Source organism: Trichosurus vulpecula, chromosome 2, assembly GCF_011100635.1.
Source record: "Trichosurus vulpecula isolate mTriVul1 chromosome 2, mTriVul1.pri, whole genome shotgun sequence".
Lineage (NCBI taxonomy): Eukaryota > Metazoa > Chordata > Mammalia > Diprotodontia > Phalangeridae > Trichosurus > Trichosurus vulpecula.
In genome coordinates, this window is record NC_050574.1 from 235,553,318 (window position 1) to 235,574,015 (window position 20,698).

The 20,698-nt window shown below is 35.0% G+C and overlaps 1 protein-coding gene across 1 annotated transcript in view; it reads right to left on the bottom strand.

Moving 5' to 3' along the window:
- Positions 1–18,067: 18,067 nt before the first annotated feature.
- CWC22 (CWC22 spliceosome associated protein homolog) overlaps positions 18,068–20,698 on the bottom strand; it is an 88,232-nt gene continuing 85,601 nt past the window's right edge. The window contains exon 20 of the mRNA XM_036746357.1: positions 18,068–18,915. Coding sequence (XP_036602252.1) covers positions 18,338–18,915 — 578 coding nt within the window. The 3' untranslated portion in view covers positions 18,068–18,337. The remainder of the gene's footprint in view (positions 18,916–20,698) is intronic.

Here is a 20,698-nt window from a genome sequence, read left to right on the forward strand (position 1 = left end):
GCTGTTTACCTTTATATATGGGAAGATGATACATGTATGTTCTGAGAACTTTATCATTTTTATAGCAGTTAGAAGGAATCAATATATAAAGAGGGTGCATAAGTGAATTCATTATAATGGGAAAATCTAAAAAAAAGTGGATAGGCAAGAAAGAGGGATTCCCCAGGAGAAGGGGGAAGGGAGAGAAATAATGGGGAAAATTATCTCACATTAAAGAGGCATGCAAGGAAGAGCTTTTATAGTAGAGGGGAAAATGGTGTGTGGGAGATGGGCAATGCTTGAAACCCACTTATGTCTAAATTGTTTCAAAGAGGGTAAAATATATGTACATACTCAATTGGTAATAGAAATCTATTTTTTTCCAACAGAGAAGCAGGAGGCAAAGGGGAAATAGGAAGGGGGAGAGGGTAAAAAGGGAAGGCAGATAAAGAAGGCAGTGGTTAGAAGCAAAACAGGCTTTAAAGGTAGGGTGGGGTAAAAGTGGAGAAAAGGATAAACAGAAGAAAACAGGATGGAGGGAAATATAGTTAGAAAGCATAACTGAATTCAAATGGGATGAACACACTCTTAAGATGGAAGCAGACAGCAAAATGGATTAGAAACCAGAATCCAACAATGTATTGTTTACAAGAAACACACCTGAAACAGAAAGACACACACACAGAGTTAAAATAAGGGACTGGAGCAGAATTTATTATGCTTCAGCTGAAGTAGAAAAGGCAGGGATAGCAATCATTATCTCAGATAAAGAGAAAGCAAAAATAGAACTTAATCAAAAAGGATAAGCAGAGAAACAATATCTTACTAAAGGAGCCATAGTAAATGAAATAATATCAACACTAAACACATATGAACCAAATATAGCATCTAAATTCTTAAAGTGAAAGTTAAATGAATTATAGGAGGAAATAGTAAAACTAAACTAGTGGGGGACATCAACTTTCCCTTCCAAGACCTGGATAAATCTAAACATAAAATAAATTAGTAAAGAAAATGTATAGAGTTAGATATGATAGACCTCTAGAGAAAACTGAATGATTATGAAGGACCTCTGAAAACTGAATGATTATACCTATTTCTCAGCTGTTCGTGGAGTCTTCAGAAAAAAAAAACTGACCATGCATTAGGGCACAAAAATGAATCCTTGTCAGACCATAATGCAATAAGATTACATTTAATAAAGAGCTGTAGAAGCACAGATTAAAAGTTAATTGAAAAGGAAATAATCTAATCCTAAAGAATGAGTGGCTCAAAGAACAAACCATAGAAACAATCAATAATTTCATTAAAGAGAATGACAAGACAACATTCCAAAATTTGTGGGACATAGCCACAGCAGTACATAGGGGGAATTTATATTTCTAAATGTGTATATCAGTAAAAGAGAGAAAGAACAGATAAATGAATTGGGCATGCAACTAAAAAAAAACTAGAAAAGGAAAAAAAAATACCCCAATTAAACACCCAAATAGAAATCCTGAAAATCAAAGGAGAGATTAATAAAACTGAAAGTAAAAATCCTATTAAGCTAATAAATAAAACCAGGTGCTAGTTTAATAAAAAAAAAAAGAAAGACAATAAAATGGACAAATCATTGGTTAATTTGATTTTAAAAAAGAAAGAATAAAACCAAATTATCAGAAACAAAAATGAAAAGAGTGAATGTACCACCAATGAAGGTTAAATTAAAGGAATTATTAGGAGTTATTTTGACCAAGTATATGCCAGTAAAACTGACAATATAAGTAAAATATAACTTGCCCAGATTAACAGAATAGGAAGCAGAATACTTAAATAACCTTATATTAGAAAAAGAAATTTAACAAGTCATCAATGAGTTCCCTAAAGAAAAAAAATGCCCAGGACCAGATGGATTTACAAGTGAATTCTACCAAACATTCAAGGAACAATTAATCTCAATATTATATAAATTATTTGGGAGAACAGGTAAAAAAGGGATCCTGCCAAATTCCTTTTATGACATAAATATGTTTTTGATATCTAAACCAGGGAAAGCCAAAACAGAGAAAGAAAACTATAGGTCAACTTCCTTAATTAATACTGATGCAAAAATTTTCATTAAAATATTAGCAAAGAGAATACAGTAATATATCATAAAGATCATATGCTATGACCAAGTGGGATTTATAGGAAAAAATGCTTGGCTGGTTCAATATTAGGAAAACTATCAGCATAATGGACCATGGCAATAACAAAGACGACAAAAATCATATGATTATGTCAATAGATTTGACAAAATACAACACCCATTCCTATTTTAAAAAAACCCTTGAAAGCATAGGAATCTTTCTTGAAATAAGTAGTATCTGTCTAAAACCAAGAGCAAGCATTATCTGTAATGGGGATAAACTTGAAGCCTTCCCAATGAGATCTGGGGGAACCAAGGATGTCCCTCATCACCACTATTATTCAATATTGTACTAGAAATGCTAGCTATAGCAATAAGAGAAAAAAAAGAAACTGGAGGAATCAAAACAGTCAATGAGGAAACAAAACTATCACTCTTAACAGATGATATGATGGTAGTACTTAGAGAATCCTGCAGAATCAACTAAAAAACTAGTTGAAACAATTAACTTCAGCAAAGTTGCAGGTTAGAGAAAATAAACACACATAAATCATCAGCATTTCTGTATATTACCAACAAAGTCTAGCAGAAGAGATGAAGAGAAATTCCATTTAAAATAATTGCGGACAATATAAAATACTTGGGAGTCCAGCTGCTAAGACAAACACAGGGATTATATGAATATGATTACAAAACACTTTTCACATAAAGACAGATCTAAACAACTGGAGAAATATTAATTGTTTATGGACAGACTGAGCCAATATAATAAAATGACAATTCTTCCTAAGTTAATCTACTTATTCAGTGCCATACAAACCAAACTACCAAAAAGTTATTTTATAGAGCTAAAAAACAGTAAAAATTCATCTGGAAAAACAAAATGCCAAGAATATCAAGGGAAACAATGGAAATAAATGTTAAGGAAGGTAGCCTAGTAGTTACAGATTTCAAACTATATTCCAAGGTAGTAATCATCAGAACAATCTGGTACTGGCTAAGAAATAGAGTGGTAGATCAGTGGAATAGATTAGGTACACAATACACAATAGTCAATGACCATAGTAATCTAGTGTTTGATAAACCTAAAGATCCAAGTTTTGGGACTAAGAACTCAACGTTTGACTTAAATTGCTGGGAAAACTGGAAAGCAGTTTGGCAGAAAATAGGCATAGGCCAACATTTCACATTATATACCAAGATAAGATCAAAATGGATAAATTGTTTTAACATAAAGGGTAATATTATAAATAAATTAGGGGAGCATGGAAAAATGTACCTGTCAGATCTATGGACAAGGGAAGAATTTGTGATGAAAGAACAGATAGAATCAGGTGAAGTAAAATGGATAATTTTGATTACATGAAATTTAAAAGGTTTTGTATAAGCAAAATGAATGCAGCCAAAATTAGAAGGAAAACAGGAAATGGGAAATTTTCTTTTTTAGCAGTTCTCAGATAAAGGCCTCATTTCTCAAATGTAGAGAGAACTGAACCAAATTTGTAAAAAAATAAGAGCCATTTCCCATTTGATAAATGGCCAAAAGATATGAACAGAGAGTTTCCATAAGAAGAAACCAAAGATATCAATAGTCACATAATGAATGCTAAAAATCACTATTGATTATAGAAATGCAAAACAAAATGACTGTGAGGTACCACCTCACACCTATCAGATCAGCTAATATGACAGAAAAAGAAAATGACAACTACTGGAGGGGATGTGGAAAAATTGGGTCATTAATGCACGGTTGGTAGAGTTGTGAACTACTTCAACCATTCTGGAGAACAATTTGGAACTGTTCCCAAAGGACTATAAATCTGTGCATACCCTTTGACCTAGCAATACTACTATTAGGTCTGTATCCAAAGAGACCAAAGAAAAGGGAAAATGACTATTTGTACAAAAACATTTACAGCAGCATTTTTTGTGGTGGCAAAGAATTGGCTATCGAGGAGATGCCCATCAGTTGGGGAATGACTGAACAAGTCATGGTATATGATTGTGATGGAATACTATTGTATCATAAGAAATGATGATAAGGATGGTTTCAGAAAAACCTGAGAAGACTTATATGAACTCAAGCAAAGTGAAGTGAGTAGAACCAGGAGAACATTATACACAGTAACAACAATAGAGTATGGATGATCAACTGTGAAAGACTTAGGTATTCTGATCAAGACAATGATCCAAGATAATTCCAAGGACCCATGATGAAAAGTGCTGTCTACCTCCGGAGAGAGAAATGATGAACAAATTGAACAATGCAGATTGAAGCATGCTTTTAAAAAAACTTTATTTTTACTGTTTTATTTTGTGTTTTCTTTTTCAATATGGCTAAAATGGAATGATTATGCATGCATAATATACATGCATGGAAATATAACATGCATGTCTTCACATGTATCAACTTGCTTACCTTCTCAAAGATGTGGGAGGGACAGGACAGAGGGAAATAATTTGGAACTCAAAATTTTAAAAAATGATTAAAAAATTATTACATGTAATTGGGAAATAAATAGTTAATGAAATAAATAAAAAAAAATTTAAAAAGACATAGACAATACTGAAGACAATACTTCAATGTAGTTTAACCGGGGTAGAGCACAGTGGGACTGTTGACTTCTTATCCCTGGAAGCTCTTTTAATGTAAAGATGTGCAAATATATTATAGTGACATAGTACTCAACTGCTCAACATGCCTCCCCTATGTTCTCTGGACATTATGTGAATATCAATAAAGAATCCAGACCACTGATTATCCATTTTTCTTTTTTTTTTTAACATTTAAAAAATTGAGTAGGCATTTTTTTCTCCCTTCTACCTTTCTCCCACCCCACAGAGATGAGAGAATTGAAACAACAAGACCAACCCTTGCAACAAATTTGTATAGTTAAGAAAAACAAAATCCTGTATTGGCCCAAAATACGTATTCTACATATTTAGACAATCTCCGTCAAGATGTGGGTAGCATTATTCACCATTGTTCCTCTGCATTGATCAGAGTTCGTAAGTCTTTCAAAGTTGTATATTTTTACAATATTGTTATTGTATCAATTGTTCTCCTTGTTCTGCTCATTTCACTTTTCATCTATTCACGCAAGTGTTTTCAGATGTCTCTGAAATAGTCTCCTTTATTGATTCTTATCAAGTATTCTAATATATTCATATGTCATAATTCATTTGGCTATTCCTTAAATGATAGGAACCCCCTTAGTTCCCACTTATTTGCCTTCACAAAAAGCTGCTATGAATATTTTTGTACATGTTGGACATTCTTCTCTTTGATCTCATTGGCATACAGATCTAGTAGTGGTATGGCTAGGTCAAAGGTTATATACAGTTTAGTAACTTTGGGAGTATGGTTTCACATTGCTTTCCAGTATTGCCTACAACACTTGTCATTTTCCCTTTTTGTCAACTTTGTCAGTTGAATGGGTATGTGATGGAACCTCAGAGTTGCTTTGACCAGCTTACCGTTTTCTCTGGTCATATATTTCTCTGATAGCATAATTTACACAGATTTTCCTGGGTAATTCCTCATTTGTGATGTGTTCACTCCCATCATGCACCTCTCCACCACCCTCTAGATGAGCTCCACTTTAATTCTTCATAGACTGTAGCTGTCTTTAATTGCAGCCAGGCAACATTACCAACAGAATATTGATATCAAAAAGATGAGCATTTATTTCTGGAAGAAATTAAGGGTCATTAAAAGCACTGTGTAATTCCCTCAAAGCAATCCAGAATCTTTTATTCCTCTCCTATTTTAGTTCTAGGTCATTGTCCATTTGTGTCCAACCATAGCAGATGTACTAATGGGTGAGCTTTGATGACTGTTTATCCAACTACATATTATTTAAACAACTGGCATTCTTTATCTTTTTCCCCCCTTGCTGTGTGGGAAGTCAGTCCAGTCAGTAAATATTTAAATGTCTACTATGCTAAGCACTGGGGACATGAAGAAAGGCAAAAAGCCTTGCCCCATCCTTTTTTTTTTTTTGGGAGGGAGAAGGCAGGGCAATTGGGGTTAAGTGACTTGCCCAAGGTCACACAGCTAGTAAATGTGTCAAGTGTCGGAGACCAGATTTGAACTCAGGTCCTCCTGACTCCAGGGCTGGTGCTCCACTCACTGTACCACCTAGCTGCCCCTACATGCCCCATTCTCAAAGAGTTCAAATCCAGTTGGGGAGACTACATGCAAATAACTACGGACAAATATAGGATAGATAGGAAATAATCAACAGAAAGAAAACACTAGAATTTAGAAAATTAGGCAAAGGCTTCCTAGAAGCAGATTTTAGCTTTAACTTTTAGGAAACCAGGGGGCAGAAATGAGAAGAGCACTGCATGCCTGAGGGAGAGCCAATGAAAATGCCCAGAGCCAAGAGATGGTGTGTTTAAGCAACAGTAATGAGGTCAGGATCCCTGGACCAAAGGGTACTTGAGGGATGGGGGCTGTAAGGTGTAAGTAGCCTAGAAAGGTAGTGGAAGCATGATATGAAGGGCTTTGAATGCCAAATACAGGACTTTATATTTGATCCTGGAGGTGACAGGGAGCCATCAGTTTACTGAGGAGGGTTTACATGATCAGTGCTGTACTTTAAGAAAAACACTGACAGCTGAGTGGAGGATGAACTGGAGTAGGGAGCGACTTGTGCTTGGAACACCACCAGGAAGCTATTGCAATAGTCTGGGCATTAAGAGAGAAGGGCCTGCACCAGAGTGGTGGCAGTGTCAGAAGAGAAAAGGGGACATAGAGAGGTAAGTTGGCTTTTCTTTGGGAGACTGTGTTATGTTTCGGGCCTTGCCATCAGCAAAATGTCATTTGTAAACTGATTCATCTGAAAGACCTCAGACTCCGTAAGTAATCCCTATTTTATTTAGATTCGGCTTTCTGAGTGTCAGACTCCATTGGTGAGTATAAATCTCCCTGTTTTGTGCCTTGTTTGAAATGAGTAAGAATGTATGCATATATGTATTTACAGAATATATGCTTCAATAACAAGAGTTTTTAAAGCATTCTACAAAAATTCAACTGCGCTGTAGAGAAGACTGTCAGAACAACAATAGATCTTCATCAGAGAACGTTTATTAAGTGCCTGATTGTGTATTATACAGATTGAGGTGCTGAACAAAGAAAACTACAGTGATCATCAGTGAACATGTTTGTTTACCGTTAATAAGAGAACAATACTGTGCTTCAGTTCATAAATAAACCCAGATGAACATAATAGATCTCCTTTCCATAGCTTATGTGGTGTGTAATACATACCTTTGTCTTCAAGTTAGTATCTTGTGTTTATAGCTGTGCTTTTCCTTGTTCCACTATCAGGAGGAAGGAAACAAGCATTTATTAAGTACCTACTATGTGCCAGGCATTGTGGTAAATGTTTTAAAAAGATCTCATTTGATCTTCAAAATTATATATTATTTCCATTTTACAGTTAAAGAAACTGAGGCAGACAGAGATTAAGTGACTTGCCCAGGGTCATTCCTCTGGTAAGCATCTGAGTCTGGATTTCAATTTAGGTCTTCCTGACTCTAGGCCCAGGACTCTGCACACTATGTTACCATATATTCTGGAATTTAGATACTACTTGTGTTGACAGTTTTGTTTTGTTTTTTCTCCATCTGGGACTCTGATTTTATTCATTCATGGATCCCCTGGTGTGGGAAGTCACTCAACCAGTTCAGATTGGCAAATCATCTATAATTTATAGTCTCAGAGAGTTGTCTGGGACACTGAGAGATTAAATGACTTCCCCATGGTCACAGACCTAGTATGTATTAGAGGCAGGTTTTAAACTCAAGAGCTTCCTGTCACTGTTCCTCTATTCACTAACCCATGCTTACATTTTGAAGTATATGACCTTAGAATTTACATGCACATAACATCCCAACCCTGTGAAAGTTAGCCAGTTCACTTTTCCTGGAATGGAACCAAAACAGCTCAATTTTTAGATTTACTCATCTTTTTTTTTTTATTAAGAACTTAGTACATATCAAACACTGTGAAAGACCAAGATAGATAAGAAACATTCTTCATGGAACTTATAATATAGCGAGGAACTGGAAGGGACCTCAGAAGTTATCTAATCCAAAACCTCACTTTATAGATAAGGACACTGAGACCCACGAATTCAAGTTACTTGTTCAAGGTCTCAGAGGTAGTATCAGACGAAGGATTTGAACCAGGACTTTTACCCCAGAACGTACATCCTTTTTCACTGGCTTATTGTTGTTCAGTTGTGTTGGACTCTTCATGACCCATTTGGGGTTTTCTTGGCAAAGAGAGTGAAGTGGCTTGTCATTTCCTTCTCCAGCTCATTTTATAAATGAGGAAACTGAGGCAAACAGGGTTAAATGACTTGCCCAGGGTTACACAGCTAGTGTCTGAGGTCACATTTGAACTCAGATCCTTCTGCCTCTAGACCCAGCAATCTATCTGTTGCACCCTCTAGCTGCCCTTCTTTCCACTGTAATTATTTGAGGGCATGTTGAATTTGGTGGGACTTGAAAGTAAAAAAATATCAAGCAGCAAGATGGAGATTCAGTGCTAGAACCTTGTGGCTGAAGGGACTTGAGCCAATCTAAGAAAAAGAACTTGAAGAAGCCATAAATGAACCCCCAAAGAGAAAAAGGCAGAACCCAAACCAAATGGATTTACAAGCATATTCAATGAAACATTCAAAGAACAAATAATTTCAATACTGCAAAATGCATTTGAAAAGAAAATAGGAAAAGGAGTTCTAACAGTTCATTCTATGATAAAAAAATATGGTCTTCATACCTAATCCAAGCAGAACCAAAAGAGACAGGAAACTATAAATATCCCTAAAGAATATCAATGCAAAAATAGTGAATACAATTTTAGCAAGGAGACTATAATGTCATATCACAAAGATTATAACCTATGACCAGCTTAATTAAGGAATTATGGGCTGGTTAAACATTAGGAAACTATAAACATAATTTGCTATATATATATATATATGTACATATATATGTGTGTATATATATATATATATATATATTAAAGACCAGCAGCAAAAAAAAAAAAGACCAGCAACACAATCATATGATCATTTCAAGAAAGAAAAACTTCTGACAAGTTAAAACACCAACTCCTATTAAAAAAAACAAAGTATAGCAATAAACAGAAATTTCCTCATATGCTAAGTACTATCTATCTAAAAAACAAGTGTTACCATTTTCCATAATGGAGATAAACTAATGTTTGGGGTAAAGCAAGAATGTGGTCAGCTAGGAGGCACAGTGGATAGAGTGCTAGGCTCATTGTCATGAGTTCAAATGTGGCCTCAGATATTTACTAGCTGTGTGATTGTGGGCAAATTACGTAACCCTTTTTGACTCAGTTTCCTCTTCTATAAAATGAACTGGAGAAGGAAATGGCAAACCACTCCAGTATCTTTGCCTAGAAAACCCCAAATGCGATCACAAAGAGTCAGACACGACTGAAACAACTGAACAAAAAGCAAGAATGTATATCACCATTAATATTTAAAAAGGGTTTAAAATGCTAACTATAGTGACAAGATGAGAAAAAAGAGCAAAGTATCACTTTTTGCAATGATATAATAGTTTATTTAGAGAGTCCACTAAAAAAAATGAAAGTTAACAACTTCAGCAAAATTGCAAAGATATACAATAAGCCGACATAAATCATCAGCATTTCTGCACATTACCAACAAAATTCAGCAGGAAGAGATAAAGATTCCATTAAAAATAACTGCAGAAATCTACTTGCCAAGACAAGCACAGGAACTGTATGAATACTTGTAATGAGGGTTTTCTTTTTCTTTTTTTTTTTTGCCAGTACTTTGGAGAAGAGAAGGTATATTTTTGTTAATGGGAGAAAATAAAAATTTGATTTAAACAGACATCAAATATTTAATTTTAAGGAAAAACACTAGAATTCCAAATCAGCTTGATAAATAAAAGTAGAATAAGAAGGAAACAGGGAAATGAAGAAGAAAATCCAACAGACTGGAGGCATCCTGAGAATAATGCCCAAAACAGGAGAGTGACAGAGCAAAAGATACTTTTATCCTTTTCAGTTTTCCACTGTTGCACAGGCATAGTTCATTCTTCATATTATGGTTGATTCGTTCCTCTCCCTCATTGTTCATATCCTATCATTTATTAAATATTGTATAGTGGAAATTACATCGGATGGAAAAAAAAATTTAAGTTTGGGACATGGCTAGTAGTTTAATTTGTCTGGAGTGAAAAGTGTGTGCAGGAGAGAAATGTGAAATGAAGCTGCAAAGATAGGCTGAAGGCAGATTATGAAGGCCTTAGTAGCAGTCAGGGATGTTCTATTTTCCCCTAGAGATAAAACAATAAAAAATGGGTTTTTTTGCTCACAGTAATTTGAAAAACAAATACTAAGATTTCAGATATGATTTTTCAAGTAATAAACACTTAAAATGAAAAAAAAAACAAGAACAAATTACACCGGATTTGTAGTCAAAGGACCAGCATTCAAAATCCAGATCTTACATTTACTATCTGTATGACTTAGAGCAAGTCATTTGACCTCTCTGGGCCTGTTTTCCTCATCTGTAAAAACCAAAAGATTAGATTACTAACATCCGTTCAAGCTCTACGTGCCCTTTTGAGATCTTAGATTTAAAGCTATAAGGGGCATTAAAAGTCTGGTCCAACCTCTCTTCATTTTATAGATGAAGGAAACCAAGGTCCAAAGATAAAACCTAGGTAGTAATAATTAGGATTTGAACTCAGATTCTGCATTTCTAAAACCAGAATTCTTTGTACTGCATTTTTCCATATGGGAATACTATGTTGTTTATAGGAAACACTTGAAATATAAATCAGTTAATGAAGATTTATTAAATGACTTATTGTCATTTCTGCTAGCCTCTCCAATGAAAGGTTTAAGACAATCTGGTCCCTGCTTTCTAGCTCAACAAGGGGAGACAACATGCAAACCATGTGCAAACAAAGCTATATGCAGGAAAAGTAGGAAGTAAATCAACAGAAGGGAGGCATTGGAATGAAAAGGAATTAAGAAAGGCTTTTTGTAAAAAACTATGCCAAAAGGACAATAAAACTGTGCATACCCTCTGATCCAGCAGTACCACTGCCAGGTCTCTATCCCAAAGATATTTTTTTAGAGAGAGAGAAAAGCTCTTTGTACGAAAATATTTATAGCAGCTCTCTTCGTGGTGGCTAAGAATTGGAAATTGACAGGATGCCTATTAATTGGAAAATGGCTGAACAAACTGTGGTATATGATGGTAATGGAATACTATTGCACTGTAAAAAATGACAAGCAGGATGATTTCAGAAAAACCTGGAAAAACTTACGTGAACTGATACAAAGTAAAATGAGGAGAATAATGATGAAGAACTGTGAGTGACTTAGCTGTTCTCAGCAATACAATGATCCAAGACAATCCCAAATGACTCATAATGCAAAATGCTACCCATTTCCAGAACTGATGGTGCCTGAATACAGACTGAAGCACACTATTTTTCTTTTCCCTCCCTCCCTCTCATTTGTTCAAGTATTCTTGCACAAAATGACACACAGGGAAATATTTTACATGATAGAACATGTATAACCTTTATCAGATTGCTTCCTGTCTCAGGAAGGGGGGGAGAGCAGAGAGGGAGAAATAGAATTTGGAATTCAAAACTTAAAAAAAGGTAAAAAATTGTTTTTACATTTAAAAAGGCTTCTTGTAGGTGGAATTTTAGATGAAACTTGAAGGAAGCATGGAAAGTCAAGAAGTGGAGGTGAAGCGGAAGAGCATTCCAGACATGGGGGCAGCTAGGTAGCACAATGGATAGAGTGCCAGGCCTAGAGTCAGGAGGATTTAAGTTCAAATGTGGTCTCAGATACTTACAAGCTGTTTGAAACCGGACTAATCACTTAATCCTATTTGCCTCAGTTTCTCATCTGTAAAATGAGCTGGAGAAGGAAATGGCAAACCACTCCACTTTCACTGCCAAGAAAAAACCCCAAATGGGGTCATGGAGAGTTGGACACAAATGAAATGACTGAACAACAACCTTCCAAGCATGGAAGACAGGCAGGGAAATGCCTAAAGTCAGGAGACAGATTGTCTTGTGTGAGGAAAACCTGGATCAAGGAGTATAAGGGGTAGAAGGTAAAAGAAGACTGATGGGAAGGGGAAGTAATATTTAGTCCTAAATGTGACAGGCTTCCACTATAGGGTTTACTGAGGTGACATGGTTGGACCTGTGCTTTAGGAAAATCAGAAACCTGAGTGGAAGATGGATTGGAGTGGGGAGATATTTGTAATAGGCAGATCAACCAACAGACTATTTCAATAATCCAGCTGTGAAGCAATGAAGGCCTGTACTAAGGTGACAGGATGATGGCAGTACCAGAGGAGAGAAGGGTGTGCATATGAGATGTTAAAAAGTAAAAATCAAGAGACCTTGGCAACACTGGATTAGGTGGTGGTGGTGAGGAGTCAAGCATGACACTTAGGTTGTAAGCCTGGAAGGATGCTGGTGCCCTCAAGAGTAATAAGGAAAGTTTGGGAGAAGGGAAAGGTTTTGGGAGAAGGAATTTTGAAAGAATTTTGTTTTGGACATGGTAAATTTAAGATTTCTACAGGAAACTCAGTTCAACAGGCATTTGGAGATACAAGACTGGTGATCCAAAGGTCAGGGCTGAATAAGTAGATTTGAGAATCATCAGTATAGAAATAATTGAATTCATAGCACCTGATGGGGTCACTAAGTGAAATAGAAACAAAATTTATTATGCCTCAGCCAAATGCAAAACAAAACCAAAAACAAGAGAATTGTTATTTCGGTTATGACAACAGCAAATACAGTTTTAATTAAGAGAGATGAAGGGAACTAAATGTAAGCCAGACAATGAACTGATTTCAACCCATAACTTATATACACTAAATGGCATATCTTCTAAATATTTAAAGGAGAAGCTTCGTGAATTACAAAGAGAAATAGACTATGAAACTATAATATTGAGGGACTTTAATTTACTCCTATCAGCCCTACATAAATCTAACAAAAAAGAAAGAAAAAATTAAGAACCTGAATACAATTTTATAAATATTAGATATCATCAACCTCTGGTGGCTACTGAATGGAAATAGAGGAGAGTATACAAATTTTTCAGTACTTTAACACAAATAAATCACGTATTAGGATGTAAAAACATCATGAAGAAAAGTGGAAATATTACAAAATTTCCTGACCACAGTGCAATAAAAATTGCTGCTGCGGGAAAAAAGTATTAAAAAGCAACTGGAGGCTTTACAACTTAGAATTAGTGGCCCAAAGAACAAATCATAGAAATGATTATTTCATTAAATATGACAATGAGACAATATATGAAAATTTGTGAGATGCAGACAAAGCAGTCCTTATGGGAAAATTTATCTCTAAATACTTTTATTAACACAAAACAGAAATAAAGCTAAACGGATTAACAATGCAACTGAAATTCTAGAAAAATCAATAAATTAAAACTCCCAATTAAACTAAACCAAAATATAAATTTAGAATCAACGAAGAGATGAAAATGAAAACATTCTATAACTTCTTCAATCCTTCATAATGCTGCCAGAGTAATACTTTTTATTCATAGATAAATAACAGGTGAGAGCTGGCTATAACATATAATCAAGAAGAAACTTGAAAGATGAAAAGGAGTATTTAAGAACTTTCTGACAGAAAGAGATGGACTGGTCACATGGCAAGAGAAAGGAATGAGAGATAGCCTGCCTGGATGTTCTACTGGTAACCTCAGCAGGGTTGGGTGAAATCTAGGAAGGCCTTCAGGATGCTAGGTTGGCTTACTGCGCTGAATTTTTAGTGGACATTGGGAAAAAAAAGTTGCATAAAATCAGCAGCCATGGATGGGTTGAAATCTGCATTGTTGGAAAGAACCCCTGAATAGAGATCATGGATCTAGTTGAATATTCACAGATCTCATCATCTCCTTTTCTTAGAAACTCTCAAGTGGCTACCAAGTTCAAACTCCTTTGTCTGCCATTCAAGGCCTTCCATAATCTGGCACCATTCTGACATTCCATAATTATCTATTATTCTGCACACCTACCTTCCAATTCCAATAGGTTATACTCGAGCAGAACTGAACTCTGCTCTTTTCTGTCTGTTCTTTTTGTTCTCTATGCTTAAAATGCCCTTTCTACTCTTCTTCCCCTGTCAAATTCTGACTAGTCTTTTTAAACACAAATGTAACATCTCTTTGAAGCTTCGTTGATCCCCCATCAATTACTTTTGCTTTCTCAGATCTCACACCTTTCTTTGCTCCTCTCTGATAATTATATTTATGTATTTATAATTTACATAAATTTATATAATTATTTGTGCAGGCATGGCAACCCTCTCCCACCCTCATCCCTGCCAAAGACAGTGAACTCCATGAGAGCAGGGACTGCGTCATGTAATTTTTTGTTAGTCTTTCCCAATGTGTAGTACAGCAAGCATCAAAGATGTGCTGAATCAGTATGGGACTGTTAAAATACTAGAGAACCACAGACATATTTAACTTGAAATGAACTTCTAGGACAGAACTACCCATTTAAAATGTTTGAAAATATTAAGTACATAACTTTGGTCACAAAGACGGTATGGAATTTCCACATCTGGGAATTAAAAGTTTGAGTATTTTTGTCTTTATCACACCTTGTTTCCAGGAGAAATCATTTGTTTTTAGTGAATAAGCATAGCTTCCTTCATAAAATTTACATGCTGTTGGATGGGAGCAAATGAGAGTCATTATGTTGTAGCATTGTTTGGCCAAGTAATTTGAATCTTCCCACTGCACTGCATGTATGCTTAACCTGGGTCTGTGAAACATAAATGTGTGTGTGTTTATATTATATACACACGTTATATTTTATGCATTTAAAACCTTAGTGAGAAGGGATCCACTAACTAGCCTGCCAAAGAAATTCATAACACACAAAAAAGCTTAGAAATCCTGCACTAGAGAAGGTAATCCCCAGCCCTGCAAAAGAATAATTTCCCTCCAGACTGACTTTAACCAGTCTCATAATTCTACCTAGATGTAGGTGGTTCCCAGAGTTGTGCATTTTCTAAAATTTCCTAAGTCTCACGGCTACCTTGCCTTCTCTTGGAGGAAGGGGAGGGGGAAGGTGGGAGGGTGAAAGAATAGCACAATGAAAACTGGCATCAATAAACTCAGGGCAACATTTTCCCTTATTGGTTTACTAGGAAACCCTGAAGGAAACTGTTAGGTGCTTTAGTGAGGAGTGTAACCTCAAATCTTATTGAAAAAAAGTTGACCATAAAATACGTTACATTTAGTCTAATGTTCCCAGAATACATGATACTTCAAATTATATGATGAAAGTACACTGCCTGAGACTAAAGCTGTTTAGTTTTCCCATCTGCTCACCTGTTCAACTCCTTCCTTATTCCATTGAAGAACATGTGGCCCACAACACCCTGGAACCATATTAAAATGTAACTGAAAATTATTTAACAAAATAAACAGAAATAAAATAAAACTTAGGTAATACTACATTTTAATACTATCAATATATGGCTTGCAGGGATCCTTATGTATGGATTAGTTACCCCATTTCTCTTTGACAACACAGTTCTATATAACCTGTTTTATTTATATAATAAAATGTATACCTTTCTGGATGAGTAATCAAGTGTTTTGTTGGATGACAAGCTGTGCTTAGGCAAGAGTGAACAGGGTAATGGATGTAAATAAAGGATTCAATTAAAGTTGGAACTTAATAGCAAGACTGACCTTTAGCAAACTATTTGGATAATTCATCCAAGATAATAAAGAAATGGCTAATATAATTGCTTTGCCCGATACTTCCATATGAAGATATTGTATTTCAAATATTTCATGGCAAACATATAGATCATTTTTTAACATTTAGAGACATCATCTTGTCCAAAGTTAAAGTAACTAAAAGAAGGAGATTGGCTGTAATTTTTAGTCCACTGTCCCTTCAAATCTTGATTTTGATCACGCTAGGTAAATACAATGAATAAGCAAACTTAAATTGTTCATTTCTCTTTGGAAAATAACATCATCAAATGTCGATTATTAAAATCCTTCCCTGACCTAATTCTGTACTGTGCATTAGTTATGCAGCTCCTCTTAAAAAGTATTCACATTTTAACCACCAATACATGAGAAAAGCCTAAGAAGGGTAAGCTTCAATTATTGATCTGAATATATGTCTATTCATCCCTGCTAGACTATGAGCTGACAGGGATTTAAACAAATATTGATAGCTTTTAAATCAGTGTCATTTTCAAACAAAGATGGTATTTTATTTATATCTCATTACTTCTCTCCTGAGTTTCTCAGTACCTAACCTAGTACAGGTGATTAATAGGGGTTTACTGAATGAAAGCAGTTCTCACTGAGATATATTAAAAATTTATGTAGGAGCTTGTGTGTACATTTCTCACAAAATATTTTCCAAATATAGGCATTTCACTTTAGTAGAAAGGAATTTATCCATAAAATACAGGAAGAATTTTATTAAAGGCCTTTCAATTTAGCTTACTATCTAAGGATGTGCTATGGATGTATGGTATGTATGTGCCAAGCTTTAAAGAGATGATTTAGTCTAACTCTGTAATCCTAAGATTAAACTAAGGGCAAGAAAATTAAATGACTTACCTCCCTAGACTAGTGCTTTTTCCATTGTATATATCATATATTATTGCTGAGCCTTCCACTTGAAACATTTTTTTAAAGTTAGTTTGTATTAACATAAATGTGATACTCTGTGATATATCTTCTTTAAAACATTAATAGTGAATTATGGCACACTTTAGGTTGAAATGGCACTTATACCCCTCTTCTCCTTTCTGTAAATTCATCACTATTATTTGCATTTGTTTGCATTAAGGAAATACCTGCAGATATGCTAGATGGCATGGTCAATTTCTACACAGGATGAAGTTGGAGATTTTGGTAGGTTTGGTTTCTGCTTTACCATGTTAGAATCTCAGTGCCCTGAGCTCTCAATGTATGTGTTAGTATCTTACTTTTATGATACTAATTTTTTTTTTAAAGGCTATATTTGCATCTTCTTGGTTTGGTCTGGGTGTGGATATCTTGGTTTAGGAGGATGGGCCAAAACAACGTAAGTTCCTTCCAGATTTATCAGTCTACACACTAATACCCCAATAAAATAGAAGACTGAAGTCACACTAACCGAAAGGTTACTTTGACACTCTTAACTCACTTTTATTCATGTGTTTTTTATGCTCAGGTTTTATAATAAAAGTCAAAAGTTTGAATCACTGCCTGCTAAAGACAAAATTTTAAGAAATTTTGAAACCAAATCCATTGGTTAAAATGAGTTTCATTCCTTTGAGATAACTAATAGAAAATGTATGTCAGGTGTCTCAGAGGAAATATTTTATTTTAAAAAATATAAAAATAAGCTGATGCATTTCAAATGGTGGGAATTACAATGATATAAACCTTTAAAATTATCCACACAAAACAATCTGAATAATTCCATAGTTATGGTGTTCAAATTTCTCACAAGTACATGTCCTTTCACAATGACATATTAATCCCCATTAAAAATAAATATATTACCTTGCTGTAATAATATTTTGTAAGACTAAAAGAATGGTGTTACAGAAAACTTAAATCTAGCTAGAAGATATGTTATTGGTAAAGTAAATGAGGTCATAACTGATATATAACGTAACATGAGGATCATTTAAAGATAACATTCATCAACCCACAAAATACTCCTGGAAGGGGGATAAAACTGCTTGCCTGTATTTGTATGAGAAGTAATATGCAACTTGTAATCAAGTCTCTTAACTTTTAAAAACTGCAACAAAAAACAATGAATAAATTCATATTATTATGTCCTCAGACCATCATAAAATATTTACAGAAAAATAACTTTGTTACTGATAAATACACTGATTCAATGAGAGTTTCACAATTTTATTCACAAAATATAAGCAAGCATTATGTTCTTCTCTTAAATGAAAATGTTCTCTTCAAATACGTTTAACCAAGGTGGGAGGGGTTTCTGGAGGGAGGGGGAAAAAGAAATGATTATAAAACACCTTCCACTGAAAACCTCTTAAAAATGTATAATACAAACCAGTCCTTTATACAAAGTTTTTTTTTTCAAATAAAGTTCAGCAATAAATGTAAAAAAATTCAGTTTAGACTGAAGGTAAGGCATTTCAGTGTTATTTTCGCCTTGCTGGAGAGTTTTCTCTTCGTCGGTCATGATTCCTCCTTGACTCTCGGGACTGCTCAGAACGTCTATTATGTTTTTCAGATTCCTTTTCTGCACCATTCCAACGTCGACCTTCCTCTTCTCTGGGGTTTGGATGACTTCTGTTCCTTTCTCTTGACTTTGATCTCTCTTTCCTCCTATGATTCTCACCGTCTTTGTTTCGGTGTTTTTCTCTTTCATTTTCAGAAAAAGAATTTCTTCTTTCTCCTCTCCTCTTCTTGGTATCACCAGACTTATTTTCTGGCTCTATGTATTTATCATGATCTCTGTCATTTAAAACCCTGCAACTGTTTCGTTCTGTAGTATTATCTCTGTCAGGGGCATGTTTTGATGAGTTCTCTCTCCAATTTGAATCTCTTAAATTTCGGTCTGTATTTTTTTCTGATCTTCTCTCTTCTTCAGTTCCTGTCTCTTGCTGTCTTTTTTCCATTTTATTTTCCACGTGTTTCTTTTCACTTGTTTTCTTTTTCTTAACTGTCTTATCTGTTTCCTTATTTTTCTTTTTTCTTTGTTCTTTTTTCCTTTTATCTAAAAGTAAAAGCATAGAATACATGTAATTAACATTTATTTTCATCTAACTTCTTAATTTATGATAATGCATACAAATAATGCTATTCACAGCTTGCCAACAGAGTAAAATTTCATTAATCTCAGGTGAATTGGGAGGAAAGCCAAGTTTAACTGAGGAAAAACTCTGAATTATAGCTATTTTTTAAAAGGGCCATGACTGTGACCCTCAGGCACAAAATAATAAGTATGGAATGTCACACTAATTCTGTTTTGTTTCTTATAGATAAACTAAAGGGAAAGATGACAGATTTTATACCAATGATGAGACTTCTATGCATCCCTTACAACTCTTTTTTCTCAAAATGGAGTTGTGCCTGAAAAGTAAAAGAAAGCACCACACAGGTTCCATTCTCTCCTCAGTGATAAGGGATCTATACTATGCCAGATCTGCCAGGAATCAAAATAAATGAAGATCACAAAATCAGCAATATTTTTGGAAGATATGGGGGATGGAGTGATACACTAAACAGTTTGTTATATTCCTCTACGTGCCTACTATTCCTGCTTACTACGTGCCAGTCACTGCACCAGCAAATGGGGACACACAGACAAAATGAGAAGCTCATTCTGGCCCTCAAGGAGATCATATTCAACTAAAGATTCTATTATTTTTAACTTTAAAATTTTCTATTCTACTTTTTTTTTGAGACTGAGTCTCCTTAACTTGACTGAGCAAATGATCTGCATTGGGGCTCTGATTTGCCCTTTCTGCCTGTTTTAGTGTGGACACATCATCAGCTTTAGCCCTCCTGTACTCCAGAACCCCTGAGCTTCAGACTCCCCAGATGAGAGATTACAGGCGTATTGCGATGATAACTAGCCATAGATAATTTTTAAAAGTCCATGATAGAGTGTTATAGGGAGGTCTGAGAGTTGCAAATTACTTAACATTTTGATGGAATGTAGTTTTCACAAGTACACACAAAACGATAATAAGAACACCTGACTTTAGGGCCTTGATGTGTTAACTGAATTAGAACATTATTAGCAGAGTAGTCAAATTTTTTTTTCTTCAAAGATCCTTAATATGGCGCAGAAATAGTTTTCTTTTCATGCACTATCAGAGCAGCATTAACTATACTGATGAAATAGAATATGAAGCTCTATTAAAATACAAAACCATAATCATTAAAAAGCATTTGCTTTCTGAGAAAATATGTCAAAATAACAAACCATTTATAAACAGTAAGTCATAAAAATAAACATGTTTATCTCAAATTTTAGCTATGACCCAATATTTCATAAGTTTTGCTGTGCTTCTCTAGTTTGGGTACATAAAACAAAGTAAACTGCTGAGACGAACAAAATTATTCTCTTTATGGTATTGGCTCATGCATATCCAAATGAAAATATGGTAGAAAAATATCGTAAATAAAAAATACTGCCACTCCATACCCACCTTCATCATTCCCTTCCTAACACTTACCCCAGCAGACTGCAGAATCAGTCAGTTTGTCACTAAGGACTCACTTCTTTGGTTCCTATCAAGCAGCTCCACTGTGCTGCAGCTGTCCATGCAGAAGCCATCTGGCTCTCAGCTGAAGCAACGTCTCTCCGACCCTGATACACCATGCCCTCAATTTGCGCTTTATTATCATCCACCCTCTGACATTACAATGAGGAACAATGACTTCGGATACTGTCAACTTCATAAGGCTGCAACAATTTCACCATGATGATGTTATGCCATATGCATAATTCATCTTGCCTATACAATGCTTACTAACATATTAACAAAAAT